Here is a 27,340-nt window from a genome sequence, read left to right on the forward strand (position 1 = left end):
TTGGTGGCTTTATAGCACTGTAACTCACTCCCCGTCCACACTGGCAAGGCACATACAGCGCTGTATCTCCCTGGCTACAGCGCTGCTTGTACTTCACCTCCACGAGAGGAATAAAGAGTATAGCGCTGCTGTTGCAGCGCTGGGCTACCAGTGTAAACAGGGAATAAACTTAGTACGCTATGACTGACCTCCGGAAGCTTCCCATAATCCTTTTAAATGATGATTACTCTCTTTGTTTTGTTGTGATGCCTCTCTTTGTTTTGTTGTGAACTCCAGGCTCCAAAAAAACAAACACAGCTCCTGTTTGCTGTGAATGAGCAGAGGCAGGGGGGCTCCCTTTGGAACGTCCACAGCTAGTGTTTGCTTGAAGAGAGGGGGAGGGAGGGGGCTTGAGGAAAGAAGCAGCGCAGCGGGTGGGCGGCTGGGAGGGAGGGGGGGTCTGTTTCGGCGTGGCTGCTTATCTGGTCAGTTTGCTTTTAGTGAGTGAGGGTGGGGGAAAAAGGGGTGTCGGAACTTGCAAGGCAGAGTGCTGACATGGTGTCATCTCCAAGAATCCACTGTCTCTCCCCCACACACTCCCTGTCACACTCCACCCCACCCTCCCTTTTGAAAAGCACGTTGCAGCCACGTGAACGCTGGGATAGCTGCCCATAATGCACCGCTCCCAATGCCGCTGCAAATGCTGCAAATGTGGCCACAACAGTGCGCTGGCAGCTGTCAGTGTGGCCAGACTGTACAAAGACAGGTTTAACTCCCAGCGCTGTACAGCTGCAAGTGTAGCCATACCCTGAAGAAGCACAACTGACAAAGGGGGCAGTTTAGTGTCCTCGATCTGACGGAGGGAAGTGAGGACTTCCCACAACGGGAACTCTGTTTGTTAGACATGACTTGAATTGTTTTAAAAGTTACTGCACCATATTCTTCTTTTTGATTGCTTGATTTTTATTTTATTTTTTTCCTTTAGAAATTTTGCCACAGTTGTTGACAATAATCAATGATTTGTCAATCAATAACCAAATCAATAGCAAATAATTGGTAGTCATTTTAAATTACAATTCTACACTCAGTTTCCGCGAATTAAAATTTGTTTAATAAGAACATGACAATCTGTGTCCAGTCTGCTAATGGCCTCCTTTCCTCATAATTTCAGTGGATACTTATACTCTTGTTACCTTTCTTTCTTCATCATTCCAGCCATTATCTTAGGTTATTTCCCAAGTGCCTCGTAATTTTCCAAATGTCTCACCACCTGAGCATTACTTGGTATTTACACCCTTGTTTTTATCATTTGCATTCATTATATTTCTTGCACACATTTTGCATTGATACATTACTAAAATATCTTTTACAACAGCTTTCCAAATCTGCTACGGGTTACTGCACAGTAAAATTCCAGTCTTCAAAATCAGCTTGAGCTTACCTAGGAAGCCTTATAGGCAGCTTCCAGGCAAGCCTTAAAATCTTTCTTGGCCTATCTTTATGTGTCAACAAAGTTGATCATAGTGTTTGTGCAGCTTTTTAACCTCCTCGCATAGAAACATGAATAAAAGCATCTTCTGAATATGATCACAATAAAATATGTCATATTTTCCCCTGCAGTGATAGAGGGGAAAGTTCTATTAACTCATCCACTTCATCTCCTGCAGAAGCAACAGGACAGAACCTTGTGGCTGCCCACAGAGAGCTTCCACAGGCCAGAGGCAACCAGCACAACCCTGTCTTGGCTTAAAAACAAAAGGATGAAGTCACCCCATCTTGCAAGGAATGGAGAGCAAAGCATTGCAGAGGGCTTTTCATTCAGTCCTATTTCCTTAAATTTACAAATCTCTCCCCTCGTTTAAGGAGCTCAAGCTGCCCTATGTTGGAAATACACTTTGCCCTAAGGGTATGTCTACACTATGAAATTAGATAGATTTTATAGAAGTCAATTTTTTAGAAATCGATTTTATACAGTCGATTGTATGTGTCCCCACTAAGTGCATTAAGTCAGAGGAGTGCGTCTACAGTACCGAGGCTAGTGTTGACTTTTGGAGCATTGCACTGTGGGTAGCTATCCCACAGTTCCCGTAGCCTCTGGAATTCTGGGTTAAGCTCTCAATGCCTGATGCGGCAAAAACATTATTGCAGGCGGTTCTGGGTACATGTTGTCAGGCCCTGCTCCCTCCCTCTCTCCCTCCCTCCCTCCGTGAAAGCAACAGCAAAATATCGTTTCTCGCCTTTTTTCCTGGGTTACTCGTGCAGACGACATACCACGGCAAGCATGGAGCCCGCTCAGCTCACCATCACCGTATGTCTCCTAGGTGCTGCTGATAGATGCAGTACTGCATTGCTACACAGCAGCTCCTTGCCTTTGCAAGCTAGCAAAACGGTTAGCAGTTGTACTACACCATCTGCCGCCATCTCCTGGTTGCCCTCGGTGAGGTTGGTCGGAGGGGCCTAGACAAAAATGGGAATGACTCCAGGTCATTCTTTTCTTTAAGTTTCGTCTAATGGAGACTGAATCCTGCCTGGAATATCATGCCAGCTGGAGGCTTCTGCCTCTCCCAGCCGGTAGCACTGGGCAGTCACACCTACCCCAGCCTACCCCTTGCTCCCATGGCTAATGAAGCCTGGACAGTAGTAAGGAGCAGTTCAACTATAGGCTGAACAAGTGCAGAATGGTGGTAGAATGTGCCATTGAACATTTAAAAGCTCGCTGGCTCTGTTTGCTGACTAGGCTGTTTGTGATTAGATTAGAAGAGCACAGCAAGGCATGCTGCGCATCATAGAGACTTTGAAAACCAGTGTAATGACTAGCCAGGCTTCGGTGTGACAGTTGTGTGTGTTTCTCCTTGATGCAAACCCGCCCCCTTTGCTGATTTTAATTCCTTGTAAGCCAACCCTGTAAGCCATGTCATGAGTCACCCCTCCCTCTGTGAGAGCAACGGCAGACAAGTGGTTTCACGTCTTTTTTTTGCAGAAGACATACCACAGCAAGCATGGAGCTCACTCAGATCACCGCGGCAGTTATGAGCGCTGTAAACGCTACGCATATTATCCTGCAGTATATGCAGCACCAGAAACTTCAAAAGCAGGCGAGGAGGCGACAGCAGCGTGGTGACAAAAGTGATGAGGACATGGACACAGACTTCTCTCAAAGCATGGGCCCTGGCAATTTGGACATCATGGTGCTAATGGGGCAGGTTCATGCTGTGGAACTCCAATTCTGGGCCCAGGAAACAAGCACAGACTGGTGGAACCGCATAGTGTTGCCGGTCTGGGATGATTCCCTGTGGCTGTGAAGTTTTTGCATGCATAAGGGCACTTTCATGGAACTTTGTGACTTGCCTTCCCCTGCCCTGAAGGGCAAGAATACCAAAATGAGAGCAGCCCTCACAGTTCACAAGCGAGTAGCAATAGCCCTCTGGAAGCTTGCAACGCCAGACAGCTACCAGTTAGTCGGACATCAATTTGGATTGGGGAAATATACTGTGGGGGCTGCTGTGATCCAAGTGAGACAAACATTCCAGCAGGAACAGCCACCTCTGAATGTCCCCTTAATAAAATTCCCCTATTTCAACCAGATGACCCTGGGAGTACATCCAGGAGAGCTTCACTGAGATGTCCCTGGAGGATTTCTACTCCATCCTCACACACGTTAACAGACTTTTCCAGTAGCTGGGAGAGGCCAGGAATGGAATAACTCAGAGCTCCCTAACCCCAGCATCAGTCTGCTGGGAGATGCTAGGGTTACAATAGTTGGGGAGATTCTCTGCAACAATTTGCTGTCCTTGTACATTACCATATCTTCTTTATGTAAATGCATGCTAATGTCTGCATATATATGAAGTTCTTATTAGTAGGATGTGATCAGCCTTCTATGATCTCACAAAGGAACACAATCTATGGAGTTTGAGCACCATGGAAAAGCCTAGAGGAAAATTAAATACTGGTAAAGTCAATTTCTGGAATGTCAATTCTTTTTAAGAACTACCCCCACCACTTAGTCAACTCTTAAAACAAGGTGTAATGTCATACATTGGACCATTCTTACGTTAGCACTGACCAGAGATTATTAAGTACTACCATATAATTTACATTTTGAAAATGTAAAAACAAACGAAAGCAGTGCTTCATTATAGATATTTTATTCAAATGTTATGTTGACAAATGAGACAAAATAAAATCTAGAAATCTACAAGAGAAACATAATTCAAAGAAATAACCTCAGAAAATAAATCCTCTCTAAGGTCTCTGTATGTAAATGTATAATGAGTTAGTTCCTTATGAACTGCTTACACAAAGCAAATCATACAGTTTTATGTTCATTTGGTAAACAGCATTGGCTGCAGAATAAGCAAGATACTCTTGTGTTAACTGTGATGAATAAACCCGTACACTGAGTCACAGGTGCTAACACGACCTAGTCACAGTACAGCATTAAACATGATTCACTTTTCAAAAGGCTACAAGCTAAAGCAATTGCAAGGGAATGGCTAAGAGTAACTAAATCAAAACTGAAATGATTAAACATTCTAATGTTCTGTCACAGGGGTTTTCAAACTGGGGGTCGGGACCCCTCAGGGTGTCGTGAGTTTATTACATGGGGGGGGTTGCGAACTGTCAACCTCCACCCCAAACCTCGCCTTGCCTCCAGCATTTATAATGGTATTAAATATATAAACAAGTGTTTTTACTTTATATGGGGGGAGTCACACTCAGAGGCTTGCTGTGTGAAAGGGGTCACCAGTATAAAAGTTTGAGAGCTACTGTTCTATCAGCTCATGCAAGAGTAACCCACCAACTGAGAAAACACGCTGTGTTAGCAAAGCAGTCACTCTGTTGCACTCATTCTGGCTGCATCCTCTTCCCCTCCCCAAATTGTGGCGCTTTAATGTGGGTGATGTTTCCTGTCAAGTGGTTTCTGTTGCTTAGCAGTTGATGGCCTGGTTCAAGACACTCATGGCTTCCAGAGACCGGTTGGCTGCCCAGGCCAGGATACTGGCAGCTAATAGGGATTGGCTGATGTGAGTGCTCTTTTCTGTTCCTCATCTTCTACACATAGGCTGAAAACTGGAGTATAGTTCTCATCTGATGAAACCTCTAAGCAAGAGGGAATGTTCTGGTGAGAAAAATGGGAGCTGAAGTTAATTTCTTTTCGGGAGGTTGGCAGTTTAACATTTGCACTTTAGATTCATTTTGGGATTTAATGAACATGGCAGGAACTCACTGTAAATGCAATCACCATGCTTCAAATCTCATTCAGAACCGAGGTGAGTTCAAAGGAGTTCTATGCCATGCTTAATGGTCACAGGGACTCAACATTAGAACAGGTTGGGAGTTTTCCAACTAAACAATTTTTCATCAGAACATGCACGTTCATCAAAACCAAAATGTCTTGCAGAAATATAGCTATTATGATGAAGCTTTGGCCAGGAAGGTTTCTCAAGGCCAAAATGGCATTTAAAGAGAGAAAGACAGAGGGAGGATGCCCTTCCCAGAGGAGCCAATAGCCTGGTGGTTTGGACATTCACCTGGGAAATAGTGGACTGAGGTCCAAGTCCCTACTCTGTCTAATTCAGAGTGGGGACTTGAACCTAGGTCTTCCACATGTGTGCTCTAGTCCAGTGCTTCTCAAAATCGGGCCTCCACTTGTTCAGGGAAAGTCCCTGGCAGTCCAGGCCAGTTTGTTTACCTGCCGCATCTGCAGATTCAGCCGATCGTGGCTCCCACTGGCCGCGATTCGCTGCTCCAGGCCAATGGGAGCTGCAGGAAGGGTGGCCAGCACATGCCTGGGCCCATGCCACTTCCTGCAGCACCCATTGGCTTGGAACGGCAAACCGCAACCAGTAGGAGCTGCGATCGTCCAAACGTGCAGATGTGACTGGGAATCAAACCGGCCCGGACCACCAGGGGCTCTCTCTGAACAAGCGGCGGCCCGACTTTGAGAAGCACTGCGCTACTCACCAGGCTGTTATCTTTTTGCCGTGGGTGTGCTTGCTTACTTTCACCTCCTGACAGTGGTTGCAAAAAAATTCAAAAGACCTTGGGTTTGTTCCAATGCAGAATGAAAGAAAATCTTGGAATTTTCCACAGAACAGAAATTCCATTCTTTGACCAGCTCTACTCATCACGCACTAATTGTGGATTACAGATCAGCCACTGACACTTGTGATTTGGAAATAGAGGAGATTTTAGGAGAGTTCAATGAAACATTCTGTGGTCCCGTTCCTGGAAGGGAATATATAAACCCCATCCAGACATTGGCAAGGAAAGGGGTTAACCAGCTCTGGCTGGGGGATGGGAGGCCTAACAACAGTTTTACTAGTGTAGATGGGCCCTGAGAGAAGGATGTGCTGTGTAGAGTTGAAAGTCGAGTCTGCAAGGGAGGGTCAGGAAGAAAGGTCTCCAGGTTGAGGACAGGATCTAAGAGAAGAACTGGGCAGGGGGTCCCCCTCTGGAACTTGCCTACCCATGCTCTAGACCAGGGATGGCCAACCTGTGGCTCTGAAGCCGCATGAGGCTCTTCAGAGGTTAATATGTGGCTCCTTACCTAGGCACTGATTCCGAGGCTGGAGCGATAGATGCTAACTTTCCAATGTGCTGGGGGATGCTCACTGCTCAACTCCCTGCTCTGACCCAAGCCCTGCCCCTACTCCAGCCCTTCCCCCAAGTCTGCCATGCCCTCACTCCTCTCCCCTCCCACCATAGCTTCATGCGCACATGAAACAGCTGATTGCGGTGGGAGGGTGGAGTAGGCGCTGATTGGGGGGGGCAGGCGGGAGGCACTGGGGGCTGGGGAGCTGATAACATGTTACTGTGGCTCTTTGGCAATGTACATTCATGAATTCTGGCTCCTTCTCAGGCTCAGGTTGGCCACCCCTGCTCTAGACCTTTGCTTTATACTTTGGCTGAGGAAAACCCTGTTGGGTTTGTCCCTTAAAAGGACAGGATACTTTTTACATTGATCCTGGTTTGAAATAAAGCAAACCCCAGAGGTGTTTAAATGCCACAAAAGATGTGAAGAACCTTTTCCTGTCCTTTTAGCATCCCCATGAGCTCATCTGGGAATCACCATGTGTTATAGCTCAGCTGCAGGAAAAACTCTCACAGAACCAGGGAGATTTCAAAGGAGATCAAAGAAATGTCCAGTTCAGACACTGGATTCTGCATGCGATTGTGGATTGTTTCTGGATGCACTTTACCCCTCCCTAAAGTTCCACTGACCTGAAGGATGGACTGGAGTTCGAGAGAATATAGCATTATCCATGGAGCAAAGTGCCTGGGCCAATAATCATCTTCATCATCATACTTGTCCTCATCGTCAACAAATGTTCTCCAACAGTAGTTATAATCTGGGGAAATGGAACTATTCACTTATGAGCTGAAGGGGACATCAGTGGACTCAGAGATCAGTCAGGCTCAAGGGAGCAAGGCCGTGCATTGGGCTTCTGCCATGGAGACACATCACCCTTAGGAAGAACCAGCTGACAGAAGCCAAGCCGTTGGAACTCATGCTCTCCTGGCCTTTTCCATCTTTCTGCCCAGGGGAGGCCTCATTAAACCGGCCTTGCAATATTTCCCTCACTTATTCACCTTAGACAGGTCATTTTTGTATTGACGGGAGAGTAAAATATCATCTGTTTCTTCATAATTAGCAGCAACAGCACGGCATCAGTGCATGAGTCCATTTTACACTGGGGCTGGATTAAAAGACAGCTTCAAAGACATGCCTCTACATTTAAATATAATGATATGTTCTCAGGTGAAATTGGCAATGTGGAGCTGTGCCAGACTGACTGCACCCTGAAGGAGGCTGCTGTTCTTTGTTTATTCTCTGAATGGAACATTAGAGACAGTGATAGCCAAAGCAGCTTCACCCATGCACATGGGCTCACCCATGTGCACTGCCTGAGTTCTGAGTTCCCACCTCTAGCAGTAAAAGGGGCTTTCACTCTTCACGGCTCATTCACTCCTCAGCCTCTGTGCTAAGACAAGGAGATCATTAAGTGTCAGCAGGGATAGAGGTTTTAGTGATCATCACCTGCTCTGCTAGGAATTTGCCTGGAACCACTAGCTCATTTCACATAAGCCACAAAATGGCTGTCGGATAGTGTCTTTCAGTCACAGACCTAAAGAGGCAAAGCTCTGCATCCCATTGCACAATCCTCCCAAGATTGGTTGACCCAGAAGTGAGAGGTTCCATAATTCATATACAACTTCAGCTGGTCATTGACCAGGGATGAATTGGAACCAGTGACCTAGGGTCAAAATGCCCCCAAGTCCCATCCCTAAGCCCCTCTCAACCATCCAGACCCTGTAACCCTATGAGTCATTACCTGGGAGATCCATGACTTGGATGGACACTCCAATATTCTCCAGGTTCCACAGACCCTGACGATTGGTTTCCTCTTTGTGCCAGTAGAGCCGTGCTACATAAATGACTAGATTCACATTAGGCATTTTCTCCAGAAAATCCATGATCTCCTGGCAGCAGTACCCACAGGGACTCCAGGATATGTAACAGGTGATGGAGCAGTGGACAAAAGGATTAGATCTTAGCTTTCTATAGATATCTTCCAGGAAGTATGTTTCAGCATGCTCACCACCAGCACTACAGATCCATCTTTGCCAGTGCCTTCTGCGATGGTTCCACTTGATTTCATAGAGAAGGTAAGTCACACTTGGAAGGACACTTGGGTCATAATTCTCCACAAAATCCTCCTGGCTTATTTTCCACCTGAAACATGAGAGAGATCCCAAGGAGTCACTGACTGCAGCTTTATCGCTAAGAGCTTGCCAGGCACAGCAAGTTAAAAGTGAGAGGGATGGGAAGGAGGCACAGATAAATGGAAAGAGAACTCACAGAAGGATAGAGGGAGACTCAGAGACAGTGATGGAAGAAAAGAGAGAGAGGCAGGGAAGGAGAGTTAAATCAGGTGTCACACTGATGAGAGGGGAGTCAGATCTGAATCTTCCCAGCTCCCACTCTCTCTTTAACTCTTGTGGAGGATGTGGGTATGGAGCTTTCATTCTCACCCCTGTGTGATGCCTCTGGATTCATGATCTGTGGGAAAGAGAATAGAGTCACCTGCTGCACAGAGAGAAACATAAGGGAAGACAGAAAAAAGGAGGCCTCCCAATGCTTCCTCCCTGGGATCATGTGGCCTACAACTGTTCGTTCTCAATGGGCAGTTTCTAATCAGTCCTCCTGTGGAAAGCAATTCCCTGCTCATGTGCAGTATCCTGACGATAGTGGAGGTGGATAAGGGATTATTCTGGCCCCTAATATGGCCATTAATTTAATCATGAGTAGGGAAGGGAGAATGACCATTACTTACTATGGAATAGTGAAAAATCATCATTATTAATAAATAATAAAATAACGACATTAATAATAATATCTAGGACATGGTCCAAAGTTCATTAAAATCAATGGGACTCAGGCCCTCAATATAACTGTAAGATCCCACTTATGCCCAAATATCAGTTCTTTCCTTTCTTCTTTTTTTAAACTTTTGTTTTATTTTAAAATGTGGATGCTGCCAGTAATGTGTTTGAAAATAAAATTAACAATAGTGTTTTAAAGATGGAGATTTCTCAGGTGACATGCTCAGGTTGGTTCTGTTTTGGAACAGAATAACCATCCCTTGTTATTTTTACTGAGAATCTCAGAAGACAAAACAGGATTGACATGCCATGGAAACACTGAGAGCAAACTGCAAGGGACACTTCACATTTCCTCCTCAGCATTTTCAGCTCAATCTGGGAGCCCACACACAGGCATGCAGGGATAGTCAAAACATGTCCAGACATTAACAGACACATACTCAGCTATGACCTGATCCAAAGCCCACTGAAATCAGTGAAAAGAGTCCCCTTGATTTCAATGGGCTTTGAAGCAGGCCCAGAAAGAACACATGCACATACCTATAAAGAAACGTGCACCCCAGTGTATCAATTTAGTTACACTGGTGCAAGTTTTCTAATATAGATAAGCCCATACGAACAGACACACAGATATAGACACAGAAAAATCTGAGCTGTTAGAAGGAAGATGGGTCCAATGGGATGTACTAATTTAAATATATATATATATCTTTTCTATAGCTTTGTACATGTACCTCCTGTAATTTGTAACCTAGACTGCCTCAGCTCTGCTGTATTCTCTCACCTTTTGTTTTTGTAAGAAGCACTCTTTTGGGATTTAAGCAAGAAAATCTTTTTATTGTCAGTTACTTTATCTTTATTAAAAAGTGAGTACCTAAAAATACAGTTTGGGTATAAGTAAACTCACAGAGACAAACAGACGGAGATATCTACTATATATTATATACATAGATTCACAACAGCCATACAGATGCACTTACATCTATATGCCCATAAAGTCATACAGGCTTTAACATATATAAATGCACACTTATACTGTATGGATATAGACACACAAGCATATATATATATACACACACACACACACACACACTGCATCTTTACCTCTGTTCCAGCCACTGGCCATGGCTTTCACTACAGCCTCCCAGGCTGTGTCCTGTTTTACTGGTGTGTGTTTCTCCCTTTCAGTTTCTATTCCTGATAACAGAAACATTAGATTAGAGAACCCAGCATGCTGACCAATCTTTTCTCATCAATTTCAGAGACCATCCTGCCCAAGCTCTATTCCTCCCCTGCTCTATACCTGCCTTCACCAAACACTGCCTGAGCTCTGTGCCTGTGCCTCCACCCAACCCTGCAGCACTTCAAATCTACTCCCTGTCCTGCCATTGGCCACCGGGCTCAGCCAACCCCACCCCAACTGCACTCCCATTGGCAGTAAATGAAACGTATCTAACTTGCATTTACGCTGCCATCATTTACCCCACCCCGGACGTCTGGATTTCAGAGTTGTACATGCTGGCGTGGGTGCACTTGAAGATCATGATGCTGAGGACAGCACTCTGCTGCTCCACTAAATCTGACCAGCCAAGGTAACAAGAGGCAGAGTAATTCTAATCTGACATCATTGCAAGCTGCACAACTCCTCTGAAGACTGGAGTTGTTTTAACAAGACATCAGCAACTCTGAGTTCTGGTTAGATGACAACACCACTCCGCCTCTTCTCAGGACAAGCCCCTGAAGTCTCTTTGCTGTCGCCCTCCCTTTGCAAGCACCTTCCCAAATGAGGGCGGTGGTTACTCATAAGGCTTTCTGTGATGTTATTGATATAATCTGTAACTTTATAGATCACTGTTTCAACCACTGTTATATATTTGCAGCAAATATTGTATAATGGTTGTCGTGTTAGGGGTCTATGGAGAGGTTATGGTTTGCTGGTTATGATTATGGTGTCTATATATGTATATCATTTTTGTTGCTGAAGTTATGAATTGGCTCTGTACTGTCTGTATTTCAAACTTATGCTATGCTTCTGGGTGACATCCCAGACAAGTTGGTGTCAGCTCTCTCTAGCCTGCTTGATGGCCCATTAAGGACCATCAGCTATACAACTGACCCATTGAGAGAAGGCAGACACACCTTGAGACTCAATGAGGTATGCAGGCACATGCCTATGGACAGAGCTCTGAGGTTTTTCCATGCCATGTGATGGACAGCTTGTTTTTGGGACAAAAAAAGCAGAAACCATATGGCAAGAGACTATATAAAAAGCTGCTGCAGCTCCTTCATCTTGTCTTCAGTCCTGCTTCTTACCTCTGGAGGGACTTTGCTATAAACGGAAGCTCTACACAAAGGACTGATGACCCATCCCAGCTGGCGATGTACTCCAGAGACTTGATCTGAACCTGCAGCTTATTCCATCATTGCTACAAGCCTGAACCAATAGAAATAAGGTTTAGCTGGAAACGGGGCCAGCTCCAGGCACCAGCTTATCAAGCAGGTGCTTGGGGCGGCAACTCCGGAGAGGGGCGGCACTTTCCCGTATTCGGTGGCAATCCGGCGGAGGGTCCCTCACTCCCGCTCAGAGCGAAGGACCTCCCGCTGAATTGCCGCAGATTACAATCACGATCGTGGCTTTTTTTTTTTTGGCTGCTTGGGGTGGCCAAACCCCTGGAGCCCGCCCTGGCTGGAAAAGGAGTTACCAGGGAACTAAGTAGGTTCAGCTGGTTCCAACTGTTTGAGACCTTTTTAAACCTTCCCTGGCGTGGAAGGGAGCAGGAGCAGGAGAGCTGCCAGTAGGCTGGTTGCAGCAAGCAAGGCTCTGAACCCTTCCAGCAAGGAAGGCTGCACTCTGTTCCCAGAAGGGAAGGAAAACAAGCACAAGCGACTGACTGAGGGAAGGAATAGCCAGACCCTGTGCTACCTAGAAGGATTTGCTTTGCCCAAGCCTGTGTCTCCAAGGCTAAAAAGGACTGAGCCTGCTGAGGAGAAGGTACTTTGCCACGGTATATAATTGATTTCATTTAATCAATTCTAGCTCTCATATATATCTTTTTCCTTTTATGAATAAACCTTTAGACTTTAGATTCTAAAGGACCGGCAACAACGTGATTTGTGGGTAAGATTGGATTTGTACATTGACCTGGGTCTGGGGCTTGGTCCTTTGGGACTGAGAAAAACTTTTTTCTTTTACTGGGGTGTTGGTTTTCATAACTATGTGTCCCCATAACGAGTGGCACTGGTGGTGATACTGGGAAATTGGAGTGTCTATGGGAATTGCTTGTGACTTATGGTTAGCCAGTGGGGTAAAACCAAAGTCTTTGTTTGGCTGGTTTCGTTTGCCTTGGTGTGCATAGGAACCCCAGCCTTGAGCTGTAACAGCCCTGCTTTAAGCCATTTGTCGTGAATTGACTCTCTCAGTTGGGTCCAGCCAGAACCAGCATAGTCACACCTTCACTACAGGCCCTATGTAAGCCAGCTCTGGGCACAACAACAGTGAGTCTCTGCCTGGGCTCCAAGGAAGCCCACAACAGCCTCTGAGGCTCCTTGCTCCATCGAAGCCCCAGCAGGCTCTCAGCAGCAGCTTCTGGCTTTCTAATGGCAGTTTGTGGCTTGGACAGAGCTCCATCAAGTAATCTCAGCTCCTCTCCAAAATGGAGCCCATCGCACACTCTCTTTGCATTCCCTGAAAGTGAAAGCTTTTGCTCTCTCTTCCCCCCCCCCTTCCCTAAGGCTTCATGACAGGTGTCGTCTCCTAGGCTGGATTGCAGCGCTCAAGATCTTTCCAAATGGAACACTTCCAATTAAGTTCAGAGGCCTCAGAAAGAGAGAGAGACACTGATGTACATGTGTAAGCGGGGGAATGCTCCTGCAGTGAGAAACTTTCCTGGCTTATACACTACCCTGGTAAAATGGACTAGTAAAAGGATCTGAGTCCTTGGTCCACCTGCCCTTACCCAGAGGCCTGCCTGACTTCAAGGACTCCTCTTACACTCTCCTGTGTGGCTGAGTCCTCATAACCCCAACGAGGCTGTGCCCCGTATTCCTGGGAGGCTTGACCCCCTGTCTTGTCATGGTCACTTAGGACAGGGACAAGGGTGTCCTCACTCCAGGTAATCTCTTCACACCAGATGCTTCCCTGACCCACCGATCATTACATATAGTTCAAAGCATGAGCAGCGAGTGAACCCCGCCTTGGGGAGGCTAGCCCACCGGCCCCACACCGTCCACCCAAGGCCCCTCTCTCCCACATACCAGAACCCAGAAAAAACACATACACCCATAAAAGGAGAAGCCCTGAGGAGCCCCCCTGACTGGAGGAGCCCCACCGCTCACCCACCCCAGCCACATTGGGCCGAGCCACTACCACCAGCTCTCCTCAACCCACCGCCACCCCCACCCCCCCCCCGAGCACCAGGCCAAGCCGCCAACCTCCCCAAGTGCCAAGCCAGCCCCAGCACCGGGCTGAGCTGCCAACCCCCTCCCCTTCCTCCTGCCAGAGTTGCACCGGGCCCAGTGCCAGCTCCTCCAGACCCTGAAGGCATCCCCTGCCACCAATCCCAGTGCCTGGCTGAGCCTCCTCAGTCCACCAGCCACTGGCTCTCCACGTCCCTCCTCACTCCTCCGTCCCCAGGAGGAGGGACACGGCGAGCAGCAGGGATCTCGGGGTGGGGGTGGAGTGGAGGAGGTGGTGTGGATCTCGAGGAAGGGCCGGGGGCACCGCAGCCCAGGTGTCCAGCAGTGGGTCAACGGCAGCGCCAGGGAAGGTGCCGCTCACGGCTCAAAGCAAATACAATTTATTAAACTGCAATTGTCAAATAATGAGGAAAAAATAGGAAGAGTTAAAGGAAAACATGTCACCCTGCTCTGTGGCACAGGGACACCACAACCAGCGTCTCTGGAAAGTTCAGTCTGTTCCTCACCCCTCCCAGACTTCCTTCCCAGGCCCTGGCTGCCTGCGGTGATACGTGGGTCAGACACCTGCTCTGGTGGTGGCCACACACTCTCAAGCTGCAGGGAACAGGACCCTTCTCCTCAGTGTCAGCCCCCCCCCCCGGTCAGAGTCACAATCTCCCTCCAAGTCCAGCCTGCAAGGCCACCTGTCTGGGGCTGGCTCCCTGCGCTGGGCTCTCTGCCCAGCGGTCCCCTCGCTCTCCCCAGCAGCTCACCGCACCCGGCTCCGGTGTCACGTGGGGCACAGCAGGCGGCGGCTCCCCAGCTCTGGGCCTGCAGCTCCCCCTGTCACCACCCAGCTCTGCTAGGCTGGGTGCTCCAGCGCCTGCTCCCCAGCTGCTGCTGCCAGGTTCCAGCCCCGCTCTCCCTTCGGGCCACTGCTTCTCCCGCCCTCCAGTGCTGGCTGCTGCTCCCAGCTCACACAGAGGACAGAGCCCTGGGCTCCTGAGCCCTTCATTGGTCTCCCTGTCCTGTCAATCAAGCAACGCTGGAGCACTGGACTCTCTCCATTGGCCTGGGGACTGTCAGTCTCAGGAACTTGATTTCTCATTGGCCCTTCCCCTTTGTTTTGGGAGTGGGAGAAGGCCAATCAAAACACCACACTGACTTTCACTAAGGGGCAATACATTCCCACTTGCTAAAATTCTGCCAGAGCCAGAATGGTCACACTAGCACATGCAAGTCCCATATTAGGGCTGTCAAGCGATTAATAAAATTACTTGCGATTAATCGCACAGTTGAACCATAATAGAATACCATTTTTAAAAACATTTTGGATGTTTTCTACTTTTTCAAATATATTGATTTCAGTTACAACACATAATACAAAGTGTACAGTTCTCACTTGATATTTATTTTTTATTACAAGTATTTTCACTATAAAAAAATAGTAGTTTTCAATTCACCAAATACAAGTATTGTAGTGCAATCTCTTTATCCTGAAAGTTGAACTTAGAAATGCAGAATTATGTTTTAAAAAAAACAAAAACCTGCTTTCAAAAATAAAACAATGTAAAATTTTAGAGCCTGCTACTCTACTCAGTCCTAATTCTTATTCAGTCAATCACTCAGGCAAACAAGTTTCTTTACATTTGCAGAAGATAATGCTGCCCTCCTCTTGTTTACGTCACCTAAAAGTGAGAACAGGTGTTTGCCTGGCCCTGTTGTAGCCTGTGTCACAAGATATTTACCTGCTAGATGCACTAAAGATCCATATGTCCCTTCACGCTTCAACCACCATTCCAGTGGACATGCATCCATGCTGATGACGGGTTCTGCTCGATAACAATCCAAAGCCATGCAGACTAATGCATGTTCATTTTCATCATCTGTCAGATCCCACCAGCAGAGGGTTGATTTTCTTTTTTGGTGGTTCGGGTTTTCTGGTTTCCCCATTGGAGTTGTTGCTCTTTTAAGACTTCTCAGATTTTGGAAGGTACCTTGGGTCAGTTAAAAATCTCACATCGGTACCTCCTTTGCGTTTTGTGAAATGTACAGTGAAAGTGTTCTTAAAATGAACATGTACTGGATAATCATCCGAGACTGCTATAATATGAAATATATGGCAAACTGTGGGTAAAACAGAGCAGGGGACATACAATTCTCCTCCAAGGAGTTCAGTCCCAAATTTAATTAACGCATTTCTTTTTTTAACGAGTGTCATCAGCATGGAAGCATGTCCTCTGGAATGGCAGCCGAAGCATGAAGGCCATACAATTGTTTAGCATATCTGGCACGTAAATACCTTGAAATGCCAGCTATAAAAGTGCCATGCAACTGCTTGTTCTCATTTTCTGGCAACATTGTAAATAAGAAGAGAGCAGTATTATCTCCTGTAAATGTAAACAAACTTGTTTGTCTTAGCAATTGGCTGAACAAGAAGTAGGACTTAGTGAAGTTTTACATTGTTTTGGTTTTGAGAGCAGTTATATAACATAAAAAAAAAATCTACATTTGTAAGTTGCACTCTAACGCCAAAGAGATTGCAGTACAGTATTTGTATGAGGTGAACTGAAAAATACTATTTATCTTGTTTATCATTTTTACAGTGCAAATATTTGTAATAAAAATAATATACACTTTGATTTCAATTACAACACAGAATACAATGTATATGAAAATGCAGAAAAACATCCAAAAGATTTAATAAATTTCATAGATATTCTATTGTTTAAAAGTGTAATTAAAACTGTGATTAATCAAAATTAACTCTTAAAAATTAAATATCACTTGGTTAGTAAAAGCTACTGCAAATGCTTTTCAATTTAGTTGACTCCCAAGGGAGTGATTCTCTCTCACACACACACATACCCACACAGAAACACCATTGTTGTGTCTTTGCCCTAGAAGTCATGAATTCCTCTCACTATCTTGCCAGATTTTGGGACTGTGGGATGATTTTATTAAATGTTATTCTGTTTCTATTCCTGGTCACTAAAACTTCAGGGATCAAAGGGAACTGCCTCATTTCTGCCCAGTGTGTCATCAGGAATGTAAGGGAGATGAAATAAGAAATATATCCGTTCTATATAGGGATTCCTGAGGAGGTAAACAAAACACAAAAAGGACACTGGTTATGAACTAAAAAAACTGTGGAGCCTTGATGTTCTCTAGTTAGAGATGGGAGAATCTCCCAAAATTCTCATGGGTGTGTGTAACTGAGTCAGAGATATTGTAGGGATTGAAAAGAGAGGGAGGAGGGATAAAGGAGATAGAGAGGGGAGAGAGACACCGACAGATATATAGGGGGGAGAAATTTCACTTGAAACTTGTAGTTTGTTATTTCAGCCATAGCTTCCATGGCAAATCCACTTTAAAACACTGGGCCCTACAGCACGAGTAGCTGCAAGAGCAGGAAATAGAGTTGCTCTTAGTCTCCTGCTCTTTTCTCCACATCACCTTCTGCTAGGAGAGGCCAGGAATGGAATAACTGGGAGCTCCCTAACCCCAGCATCAGTCTGCTGGGAGATGCTAGGGTTACAATAGCTGGGGAGATTCTCTGCAACAATTTGCTGTCCTTGTACAGTGCCATATCTTCTTTATGTAAATGCATGCTAATGTCTGGATATATATGAAGTTCTTATTCGTAGAATGCCATCAGCCTTCTATGATCTCACAAAGGAACACAATATATGGAGTTTGAGGACCATGGGAAAGCCTAGAGGAAAATTAAACACTGGTAAAGCCAATTTCTGGAATGTAAATTCATTTTAAGAATTGCCCTCATCACTTAATCAACTCTTAGAACAAGAGTTGATGCATCATGCGTCTGACGAAGTGGGCATTCACCCACGAAAGCTTATGCTCCAATACATCAGTTAGGGTATGTCTACATCTACAATTTTGTAGCGCTGGTTGTTACAGCTGTATTAGTACAGCTGTATAGGGCCAGCGCTGCAGAGTGGCCACACTTACAGCAACCAGCGCTGCAAGTGGTGTTAGATGTGGCCACACTGCAGCGCTGTTGGGCAGCTTCAAGGGTGGTTCGGGGAACGCGAGAGCAAACCGCGGGAAAGCAGGTCTCCTTCCCCGGTTTTGCTCCAGTGTTCCTCGAACCCCCAGCAAGCAGGTCTCCTTCCCCGCGGTTTGCTCTCGCGTTCCCCGAACCCCCGTGCAAGCAGGTCTCCTTCCCAGCGGTTTGCTCTCGCGTTCCCCGAACCCCCGAGCAAGCAGATCTCCTTCCCAGCGGTTTGCTCTCACGTTCCCCGAACCCCCCTGCAAACCGCTGGGAAGGAGACCCGCTTGGGGGGGGATTCGGAGAACACCGGAGCAAACCGCGGGGAAGGAGACCTGCTTGATTACCAGAGAGGCTTCCTCAGGTATGCTGGGATACCTGCTTATTCCACGGAGGTCAAGAAAAGCGCTGGTAAGTGTCTACACTTGATTACCAGCGCTGGATCACCAGCGCTGGATCCTCTACACCTGAGACAAAACAGGAGTACGGCCAGCGCTGCAAACAGGGAGTTGCAGCGCTGGTGATGCCCTGCAGATGTGTACACCTCCTAAGTTGCAGCGCTGTAACCCCCTCACCAGCGCTGCAACTTTGTGATGTAGACAAGCCCTTAGTCTTAAAGGTGCCACGGGACTCTCTGTTGCTTCTTAGAACAATCTGTGATGTCATACATTGGACCATTCTTATGTTAGCACTGACCAGAGATTATTAAGAAGTACCACTTGATTTACATTTTGAAAATGTAAAAACAAACAAAGGCAGTGCTTCCTTATAGATATTTTATTCAAATATTATGTTGACAAATGACAAAAATGAAAAAATGTATAAGAGAAACATAATTCAAAGAAATAACCTCAGAAAATAAATCCTCTCCAAGGTCTCTATATGTAAATGCATAATGAGTTAGTTCCTTTATAAACTGCTTACACAAAGCAAAGCATATAGTTTTATGTTCATTTGGTGAAACAGCATTGGCTGCAGAATAAGCCAGGGCCACCCAGGGGGGAGGGGGCAAGTGGGGCAATTTGCACCAGGCCCCAGGCCCCACAGGGCCCCCCACAAGAATATAGTATTCTATAATATTGCAACTTTTTTTTTATGGAAGGGGCCCCCCAAAGTTGCTTTGCCTCAGGCCCCCTGAATCCTCTGGGCGGCCCTGGAATAAGCAAGATACTCTTGTGTTAACTGTGATGGAATAAACCCGTAGAAAGGTGCTAACATGACCCAGTCACTGTAAAGCATTAAACATTTAAACACGATTCACTTTTCAAAAAGCTACAAGTTGAAACAATGGCATCTGGCTGCATCCTCTTCCCCTCCCCCAGTTCTGGAGTTTTAACGTGGGTGATGTTTCCTGTCATTTGGTTTCCGTTGCTTAGCAGTTGATGACCTGGTTCAAGACACTCATGGCTTTCAGACTGGTTGGCTGCCCAGGCCAGGATACTGGCAGCTAATAGGGATTGGCTAATGCGAGTGCTCTTTTCTGTTTCTCATCTACACATAGGCTGAAAACTGGACTCTGGTTCTTAAATGATGAAATCTTTAAGCAAGAGGGAATGTTCTGGTGAGAAAAATTGGAGCTGAAGTTAGTTTCTTTTTGGGAGGTTGACAACTTAACATTTGCACTTTAGACTCACTTTGGGTTTAATGGGCATGGCAGGAACTCACTGTAAATGCAATCAGCATACTTCAAATCTCATTCAGAACCAGGGTGTTCCATGGCTCACAGGAGTTCTATGCCATGCTTAATGATCACAGAGACTCATCATGAGTACTGGTTTGGAGTTTTCCAAGTAAACAATTTTTCATTAGAACATGCAGATTCATCGAAACCAAAATGTCTTGTAGAAATATATCTATTATGATAACGCTTTTGCCAGAAAGGTTTCTCAAGGCCGGAATGGCATTTAAAGAGAGAAAGACAGAGGGAGGATGATCTTCCAAGAATAGCCAATAGCTTGGTGGTTTGAGCATTCACCTGGGATATAGCAGACTGAGATCCAAGTCCCTACTCTGTCTAATTCAGAGTGGGGACTTGAACCTAGGTCTTCCACATGTGTGCTCTAGTCAGCAGGCTGTTATCTTTTTGCAATCGATGAGCTTGTTTACTTTCACCTCCTGGGAATCGTTATAAAAAAAATTCAAAAGATCTCGGGTTTGTTCCAATGCAGATTGAAAGGAAATCTTGGAATTTTCCACAGAACAGAAATTCCATTCTTTGACCAGCTCTACTCATCATGCACTGATTGTGGATTACAGATCAGATGCTGACACTTGTGATTTGGAAATAGAGGAGATTTTAGGAGAGTTCAATGAAACATTCTATGGTCCCGTTCCTGGGAGGAAATATATAAATCCCATGCAGACATTGGCAAGGAAAGGGGTTAACCAGATCTGGTTGAGGGATGGGAGGCCTGACAACAGTTTTGCTAGTGTAGATGGGCCCTGAGAGAAGGAAGAGTTGGAAGTCGAGTCTGCAAGGGAGGGTCAGAAGAAAGGTCTCTAGGTTAAGGATGGGATCTTAGAGAAGAACCTGATGGGGCTTTCTCTCTCTGGAACTTGCCTACCCATGCTCTAGACCAGGGGTGACCAACCTGTGGCTCCAGAGCCGCATGCGGCTCTTCAGAGGTTAATATGCAGCTCCTTACCTGGGTGCTGATTCTGGGGCTGGAGCTACAGGTGCCAACTTTCCAGTGTGCTGGGGGATGCTCACTGCTCAACCCCTGCTCTGCCCCGAGCCCTGCCCCCACTGCACCCCTTCCCCCAAAGCTCCTTTCCCTGAGCCTGCCAGGCCCTCGCTCCTCTCCCCTCCCACCATAGCCTCCTGCACAGGTGAAACAGCTGATTGCGGTGGGGGGGAGTAGATGCTGATTGGTGGGGGCAGGCGGGAGGCACAGGGGAGTGGATGGGGGGCTGCTGACATATTACTGTGGCTCAGGTTGGCCACCCCTGCTCTAGACCTTTGCTTTATACTTTGGCTGAGGAAAACCCTGTTGGGTTTGTCCATTAAAAGGAAGGGCACTTTTTACATTGATCCTGGTTTGAAATAAAGCAAACCCCAGAGGTTTTTAAATGCCACAAAAGATGTGAAGAACCTTTTCCTGTCCTTTTAGCATCCCCATAAGCTCATCTGAGAATCACCATGTGTTATAGCTCAGCTGCAGGAAAAACTCTCACAGAACCAGGGAGATTTCAAAGGAGATCAAGGAAACGTCCAGTTCAGACACTGGGTTCTGCATGTGACTGTGGATCATTTCTGGATGCAATTTCCCCCTCCCTAAAGTTCTACTGACCTGAAGGATGGACTGAAGTTCAAGAGAATATAGCATTATCCATGGAGCAAAGTGCCTGGGCCAATAATCTTCATACTTGTCCTCTTTGTCGACAAATGTTCTCCAACAGTATCTATAAACTGGGGAAATGGAGCAAATCAGTCATGTGCTGAAGGAGGTATCAGTGGACTCAGCATACACAAAGGTCAGTCAATCTCAAGGGAGCAAGACTAATTGGAGCCATGCAGAATGCTTCTGCTAGGCAGGACCACCTGAGCACACTATAGCACTTGGGCCTCATGCTCTGCTGGCCTTTTCCATCTTTCTGTCCAGGGAAGGTCTCATTAAACCAGCCTTGCAAAATTTCACTCTTATTCATCTGGGACAGGTCATTTATGTATTGAGGGAAGAGTAAAATATCAACTATTTGTCCATGATTAGCAGCAGAAGCACACTAGCATTGGGAGAGCTGATTTTACTCTGGGGGTAGATTAAAAAAAAGCTGCAAAGACATCCTGCAGCGGGGCGGTTACCCTGCTCCGGCCCGGAAGAGGTTAAAACAGCTCTGGGAAAGAGCTGCTCCAGGGAGCCAATAAGGCTAACTGAGGAAGCAGCCACAGCTGGGGCTATGCCTCAATCAGACCACAGCTGGCCTACACAAGGCTGTGAGCCAGAGGCTGAGAAAGTCTCTCTAGCGGTGGAGAGAGAAGGACTTGGCTGCCTGGGAGCTAAGCAGGGTACCTGAGGCTGAGGAAAGGCAAAGGAGCAGGGGAGCTCCAGCCTGGCAATTCCCCAGGCTGCAGGCCTTGGTGAAGGCCCAAAGCAGGTACTGGAGTTGCAAAGGGGCAGCCCAGGGGTAAGCAAAAGTAGCAGGTCCAACCCCCCTTGCCGAGGATGAGTGGTTCACAGACTGCAGTCCACCCATGTGTGGTGGCTAGATGCTGACTGGCAGTAGCCACTGAGACAAGGTGGGGATAGAAGGTGGGTCCCCTGAGAGGAGAGACTCAGACTGGGGGGTACTGCAGAGAGCAGAACCCCAAGGTAAGTGGGGTCTGGGAGGGACACGGGGGCCAGTGGCAGGCGAGACACCGGCCTGCAGAGAGTGGTCTGGAGCTGGAGAGCTAATTCCCAGGAGACCAGCAGGAGGCGCCGCGCCAGTGAGTTGTCGCCCCATTACAACGTGGTGGAGAATGCAGGCATGTGCAGCCCACCCCAGATACAAAGGGACTGAGAGGTCTAGGCACAGCCCAGGGCAGCCCAGGGAGGCCTGGCCCTGAGAAGGACCGAGGAAACCGGGGCCCGGGGCAGCAAAGGGGCGGTGAGCTTGCTTTGGCTGCCATGAATGGGGCCACATAAAGAAGAACTGTCCCCTCGGAGGAGGGCGGACTCAGGTGGATGGGCCTGTGGACCCAAAGGGGTAAAGGAGCAATGGGGTAGAGGCTGCAGAGATGGCAGTAGACCTGCCTGAGAGCCACCCATGGGGGATGGCAGACAAAGACTGGGACAGAGTGGGCCTAGCAAGAGGCTGGGACCGAGGCTGTTGTGGAACAGGTCGCAGTAGGCACCCAGACCCTGAAGGAAGAGGGCCTGGGGGAGTGTGGCCTGCGTGTGCAGCTGGAGGCTGCAGAGCAGGCCCACCGTGAGGCCAAAGCAAGAGCTCCGGACCTTACTAAAGAGTATGCAGCTGTCCTAGACGAGGAGACCCACCTGCGGAAGCATCTGGAGGAGTCAGAAAGGAAATGAGTGGCTCTGGAGGCGCATGGGTGACTGGTCCAGGCCAGGAGACCCCCACCCCTACCCCAAGGTGTGGGGATCTTGAGGGGGGCTGTGTGTAGCAGGGCAGTTACCCTGTTCCAGCCCCAAAGGGATTAAAACAGCCCTGAGGCAAGCGGAACATCGGTCAGCAGAGGGTGCTCTGGAGCTAGATAGCTAATTCCCAGGACGACCAGCAGGAGGCACCGTGCCAGTAAGTCGTTGCCGTGCTACACATCCCAATACAATACTATGTTCTCAAATGAAATTGAAAGATGGCAGATGGACTGTGCCGGGAAGGAGGCTGCTGTTCTCAGTGTATTCCCTGAACGAACCACTAGAGACAGCGGCAGTGCCACACCAGCTTCACCCATGCACATGCCTCAGCATTGTGCCTCAGCTTTCAGTTCCTGCCTCTAGCAGTAAAAAGGGCCTTGACTCTTAATGGCTCATTCATGCCTTAGCCTCTCTGCTGAGACAAGGGGAGGGAGCGAGATTTTAGTGATTTTTATCTGTACTGCTAGGAGCTGGACTGCAAACCCCAGTACATTTCAAATATGTCAAAAAATGGCTGTCAGCTATTGGCTTTTGGTCACTGGCACTCAGGGGAAGGTTTGAAACCAGAGACCTAAAGGCGAAAAGCTCTGAATCCCATTGCGCTATCCCCCAAGACTTGGGGCCAGACTTCACTGACGTAGAAGTGAAAAGATTCCATAATCCATTCTACAACTTCCATGGAGCCATCCATGGCCACTGACCAGGGCTGAATTGGAACCAGAAGCCTAGAAGAAAAATGCTCCATGTCCCATCTCTATCCCTTGTATTCCTCCTAACTTCATGAGTCATTACCTGGGAGGTACATGACTCGGATGGACACTCCGATGTTCATCAGGTTCCGTAGACCCTGACGATTGATTTCCCTTTTGTGCCAGTAGATCCGTGCTACATAAATAAATAGTTTCACATTAGGCTGTTCCTTCAGGAAATCCCTGATTTGCTTGCAGCAGTCCCCACAGGGACTCCAGGACACGAACCAGGTGATGAAGCAGTGGGCAGAAGGATCAGATCTTTGCTTCTGAAAGACATCTTCCAGGAAGTAGATTTCAGCATGCTCCGTTTGAGTGCTATGGCAACAGTTCTGCCGGGGCCTTTTGTTGTTGCTCCACTTGATTTCATAGAGCATGTATTGCTCCCTTCGAAGGACACTTGGGTCATAAGTGTCTATAAATGTCTCCTGGGATATCTTCCCCCTGAAACATGAGAGAGATTCTAAAGTAGTAGTGGTCCCCAACCTTTTCCATGGGGCAGGCGCTGGATGACTAGCCGCCGAGGACCGTGGCCACCGGACAAGCAGCCGCCAAAATGCCGCCATGAAGCGGCAATGTCAAGAGGCATCACCACCGAACTGCCGCTGTGAAGCAGCGTCATCAAGAGGCTAGCGCTTCTTGTTGTTGCCACTTCTCAACGGCATTTTGGCGGCTGCTTGTCCGGCAGCCAGAAGGCAGATGCATAAGGATGGCCTGGCGGGCGCCATGGCACCCATGGGCACCGCGCTGGTGACCCCTGTTCTAAAGAGTAACTGACTGCAGCTTTATTGCTAAGAGCTTGCCAGTCACAAAAAGTTAAAAATGAGAGGGATGAGAAGGAGGCACAGATAAAAGGAAAGGGAACTCACAGAAGAATAGACGGAGATTCAGAGATAGTGATGGGAGAAAAGAAAGAGATGAGTGTCATGGAGTCACCGGGCGATGCTCTGGAACTGCTCCCCACCAAGCCAGTCAGGACTTTGGGGAGCCTCCTCTCCCTTGCAGCAGACTTGTTCAGGGCAAGAAGCTCACATGTCTTCACTTCCTGGATCTCTCCTTGGAGCATTCAGCATCCTCTGCCCCTCCGTGCACTTCCCACAGCGAGCCCGCCCCAGCGGGGTCCTGGGGAAGCCACAGGGTCCTGTACCCCCACTTTGCAGTCAGACGTGACTCTCAGCCAGCCAGTAAAACAGAGGTTTATTCGATGACAGGAACAGGGTCTAAAACAGAGCTTGTAGATACAGCGAACCAGACCCCTCGGCTGGGTCCATTCTGGGGGCAGTGAGCCAGACCCCCACATCTGCACTTCACTCCTCGTCCCCAGCCAGCTCCAAACTAACCACCCCCCTCCAGCCCCTCCTCTCTGCTCCGTTCCTTTCCCGGGCCAGGAGGTCACCTGATCTTTGTCTCCAACACCTTCAGTTGGCACCTTTGCAGAGGGGGGGCCCAGGCCATCAGTTGCTAGGAGACAGAGGGTCAGGCATTTAGGTGCACTGGCCCTTTGCTCTGCCAGATACTTAAGAACTGCCTACGGGACACTGAGGCACCAACACAGTATTCAGAGAAAACATTAAGAACATTCCTAGTTCATCACAATGAGGAAGATGGAGGGTTAAATCTAATATCACACTGATGAGAGGGGAGTGAGATCTGAACCTTTCCTAGCTCCCACGTTATCTGTAAATCTTGTGGATGATGTGGGTATGGAGCTTTCATTCTCACCCCTGTGTGATGCCTCTGGATTCATGATCTGCGGGAAAAAGAACAGAGTCACCTGGTGCACAGATAGAAACATAAGGGAAGACAGAAAGGGAGGCCTCCCAAGGCATCCTCCCTGGGACCATGTGGCCTACGACTGTTTGTTCTCAATGGGCAGTTTCTAATCAGGAAAGCAACTCCCTGCTAATGGATAAGGGATCATCCTGGCCCCCAGTATGACCACTAATTTAATCACGAGTGACGGAGGGAGATTGCCCATTACTTACTATGGAACAGTGAAAAATCATCATTAATAATAAAATAACATTAATAATAATATCTAGGACATGGTCCAAAGTTCATTGAAATCAACAGGACTCAGGCCCTCAAATTGTCATTTATAACTGTAAGATCCCACTGATGCCCAAATATCGGTTCTTTCCTTTCCTCTTTTTTTAAACTTTTTATTTTATTTTAAAATGTAGATACTGCCAGTAACGTGTTTGGAAAATAAAATTAACAATAGCGTTTTAAAGATAGAGATTTCTCAGGTGACATGCTCAGGTTGGTTCCGTTTTGGAACAGAATAACCATTCCTTGTTATTTGTACTGAGAATCTCAGAAGACAAAACAGGATTGACATGGCATGGGAACACTGAGAGCAAACTGCAAGGGACACTTCTCATTTCCCCCTCAGCACCAGGAGTTAGTGGTAACAAAGAATCTGTATTTTTAAAATTCCTTCATCAGCACTTTCTTCGCTGCCATTTTCAGCGTAATCTGAGAGCCCACAGGGGCATGCAGGAATAGCCAAAACATGTCCAGACATGCAGACACATACTCAGCTAGGGACTGATCCAAAGCCCATTGAAATCAGTGAAAAGAGTCCCCTTGACTTCAATGGACTTTGGAGCAGGCCCAGAGAGAACACATGCTCTTACCTATAAAGAAACTTGCACCAGTGTAATGATTTATTTACAAATGGTGCAAGTTTTCTAATATAGATAAGCCCAGACAGACACACAGATATAGACACACATAAAAATCTGAGCGGTTTGAGGGAAGATGGATCCAACGGGATGTACTAATTTTTATTATATATATATATTATATATATAAAATCTTTTTTATAGCTTTGTACATGTACCTCTTGTAATTTGTAACCTAGATTGCCTCAGCTCTGCTATAGTCTCTCATCTTTTGTTTTTGTAAGAAGCACTCTTTTGGGATTTAAGCAATAAAGTCATTTTATTATCAGTTACTTTATCTTTATTAAAAAGTTAGTAACTAAAAATACAGTTTGAGTATAAATAAACTCACAGAGACAAGACATAGATTCACAATAGCCATACAGATGCACATACATCTATATGTCCACAAAGTCATATAGGCTTTAACACATATAAATGCACACTTTTATACTGTATGGATATACACATACACAAGCAAATATGTATATATTTAAACACACACACACACACTCTGCATCTTTACCTCTGTTCCAGCCAGTGGCCATGGCTTTCACTACAGCCTCCCAAGCTGTGTCCTGTTTTACTGGTGTGTGTTTCTCCCTTTCAGTTTCTATTCCTGATAACAGAAACATTAGATTAGAGAACCCAGCATGCTGACCAACATTTTTCGTTAATTTCAGAGAGCATCCTGCCCCAGCTCTATTCCTCTCCTGCCCTATACCTGCCTTCACCAAACACTGCCTGTGCCTCCACCCAACCCTGCAGCACTTCAGATCTACTCCCTGTCCTGCCATTGGCCACCGGGACCAACCAACTCCACCCCAATGCACTCCCATTGGCAGAAGTAAAGGCAAAAGTAGAGCAGATGTAAACTGCGTTACTTGTGTAAACCTCCTTCTTTCCTCCCCCCTCCACCCCCGCTTTCCTCCCTGGGTTAGTCAGCAGCTGGCAACACTTGCCTGTATGCCCGGGCACCTGATGCTGTTGACAGTAAAGAAGTATCCCAATGGTGATGTTGGATAGGAGGGAACCCTCTACCTACCCCTTCACTGCAGTCTTTTTACTTGT

At 47.0% G+C, this 27,340-nt stretch overlaps 1 protein-coding gene across 1 annotated transcript; it reads right to left on the minus strand.

Moving 5' to 3' along the window:
* Positions 1-4,668: 4,668 nt before the first annotated feature.
* LOC115644514 lies at positions 4,669-26,983 on the minus strand. The gene is made up of 11 exons (XM_030548985.1): positions 26,796-26,983; positions 25,326-25,353; positions 23,647-24,047; positions 21,067-21,185; positions 19,225-19,334; positions 14,469-14,587; positions 10,474-10,566; positions 9,019-9,046; positions 8,319-8,719; positions 7,207-7,334; positions 4,669-5,101 (listed from the first exon to the last, which is right to left on the minus strand). The coding sequence occupies exons 1-11, from the start codon at positions 26,902-26,904 to the stop codon at positions 4,988-4,990; spliced, it is 1,650 nt and encodes a 549-aa protein (XP_030404845.1). The 5' UTR covers positions 26,905-26,983; the 3' UTR covers positions 4,669-4,987.
* Positions 26,984-27,340: the final 357 nt, after the last annotated feature.

This window comes from Gopherus evgoodei, chromosome 1, assembly GCF_007399415.2.
Source record: "Gopherus evgoodei ecotype Sinaloan lineage chromosome 1, rGopEvg1_v1.p, whole genome shotgun sequence".
Taxonomy (NCBI): Eukaryota; Metazoa; Chordata; order Testudines; family Testudinidae; genus Gopherus; species Gopherus evgoodei.

Bases quoted from the DNA above. Each gene is read 5' to 3' on its own strand.
- LOC115644514 (XM_030548985.1), bottom strand. From the start codon at position 26,904: ATGTTTCTGTTATCAGGAATAGAAACTGAAAGGGAGAAACACACACCA. The intron at 25,354-26,795 runs GTAAAGATGCAG...TTTTTCCCGCAG, and splicing joins GGCCACTGGCTGGAACAGAG to ATCATGAATCCAGAGGCATC. The intron at 14,588-19,224 runs GCTGCCAGTATC...GCAGGCCCAGAG, and splicing joins GCATTAGCCAATCCCTATTA to CTGGGGAGCCGCCGCCTGCT.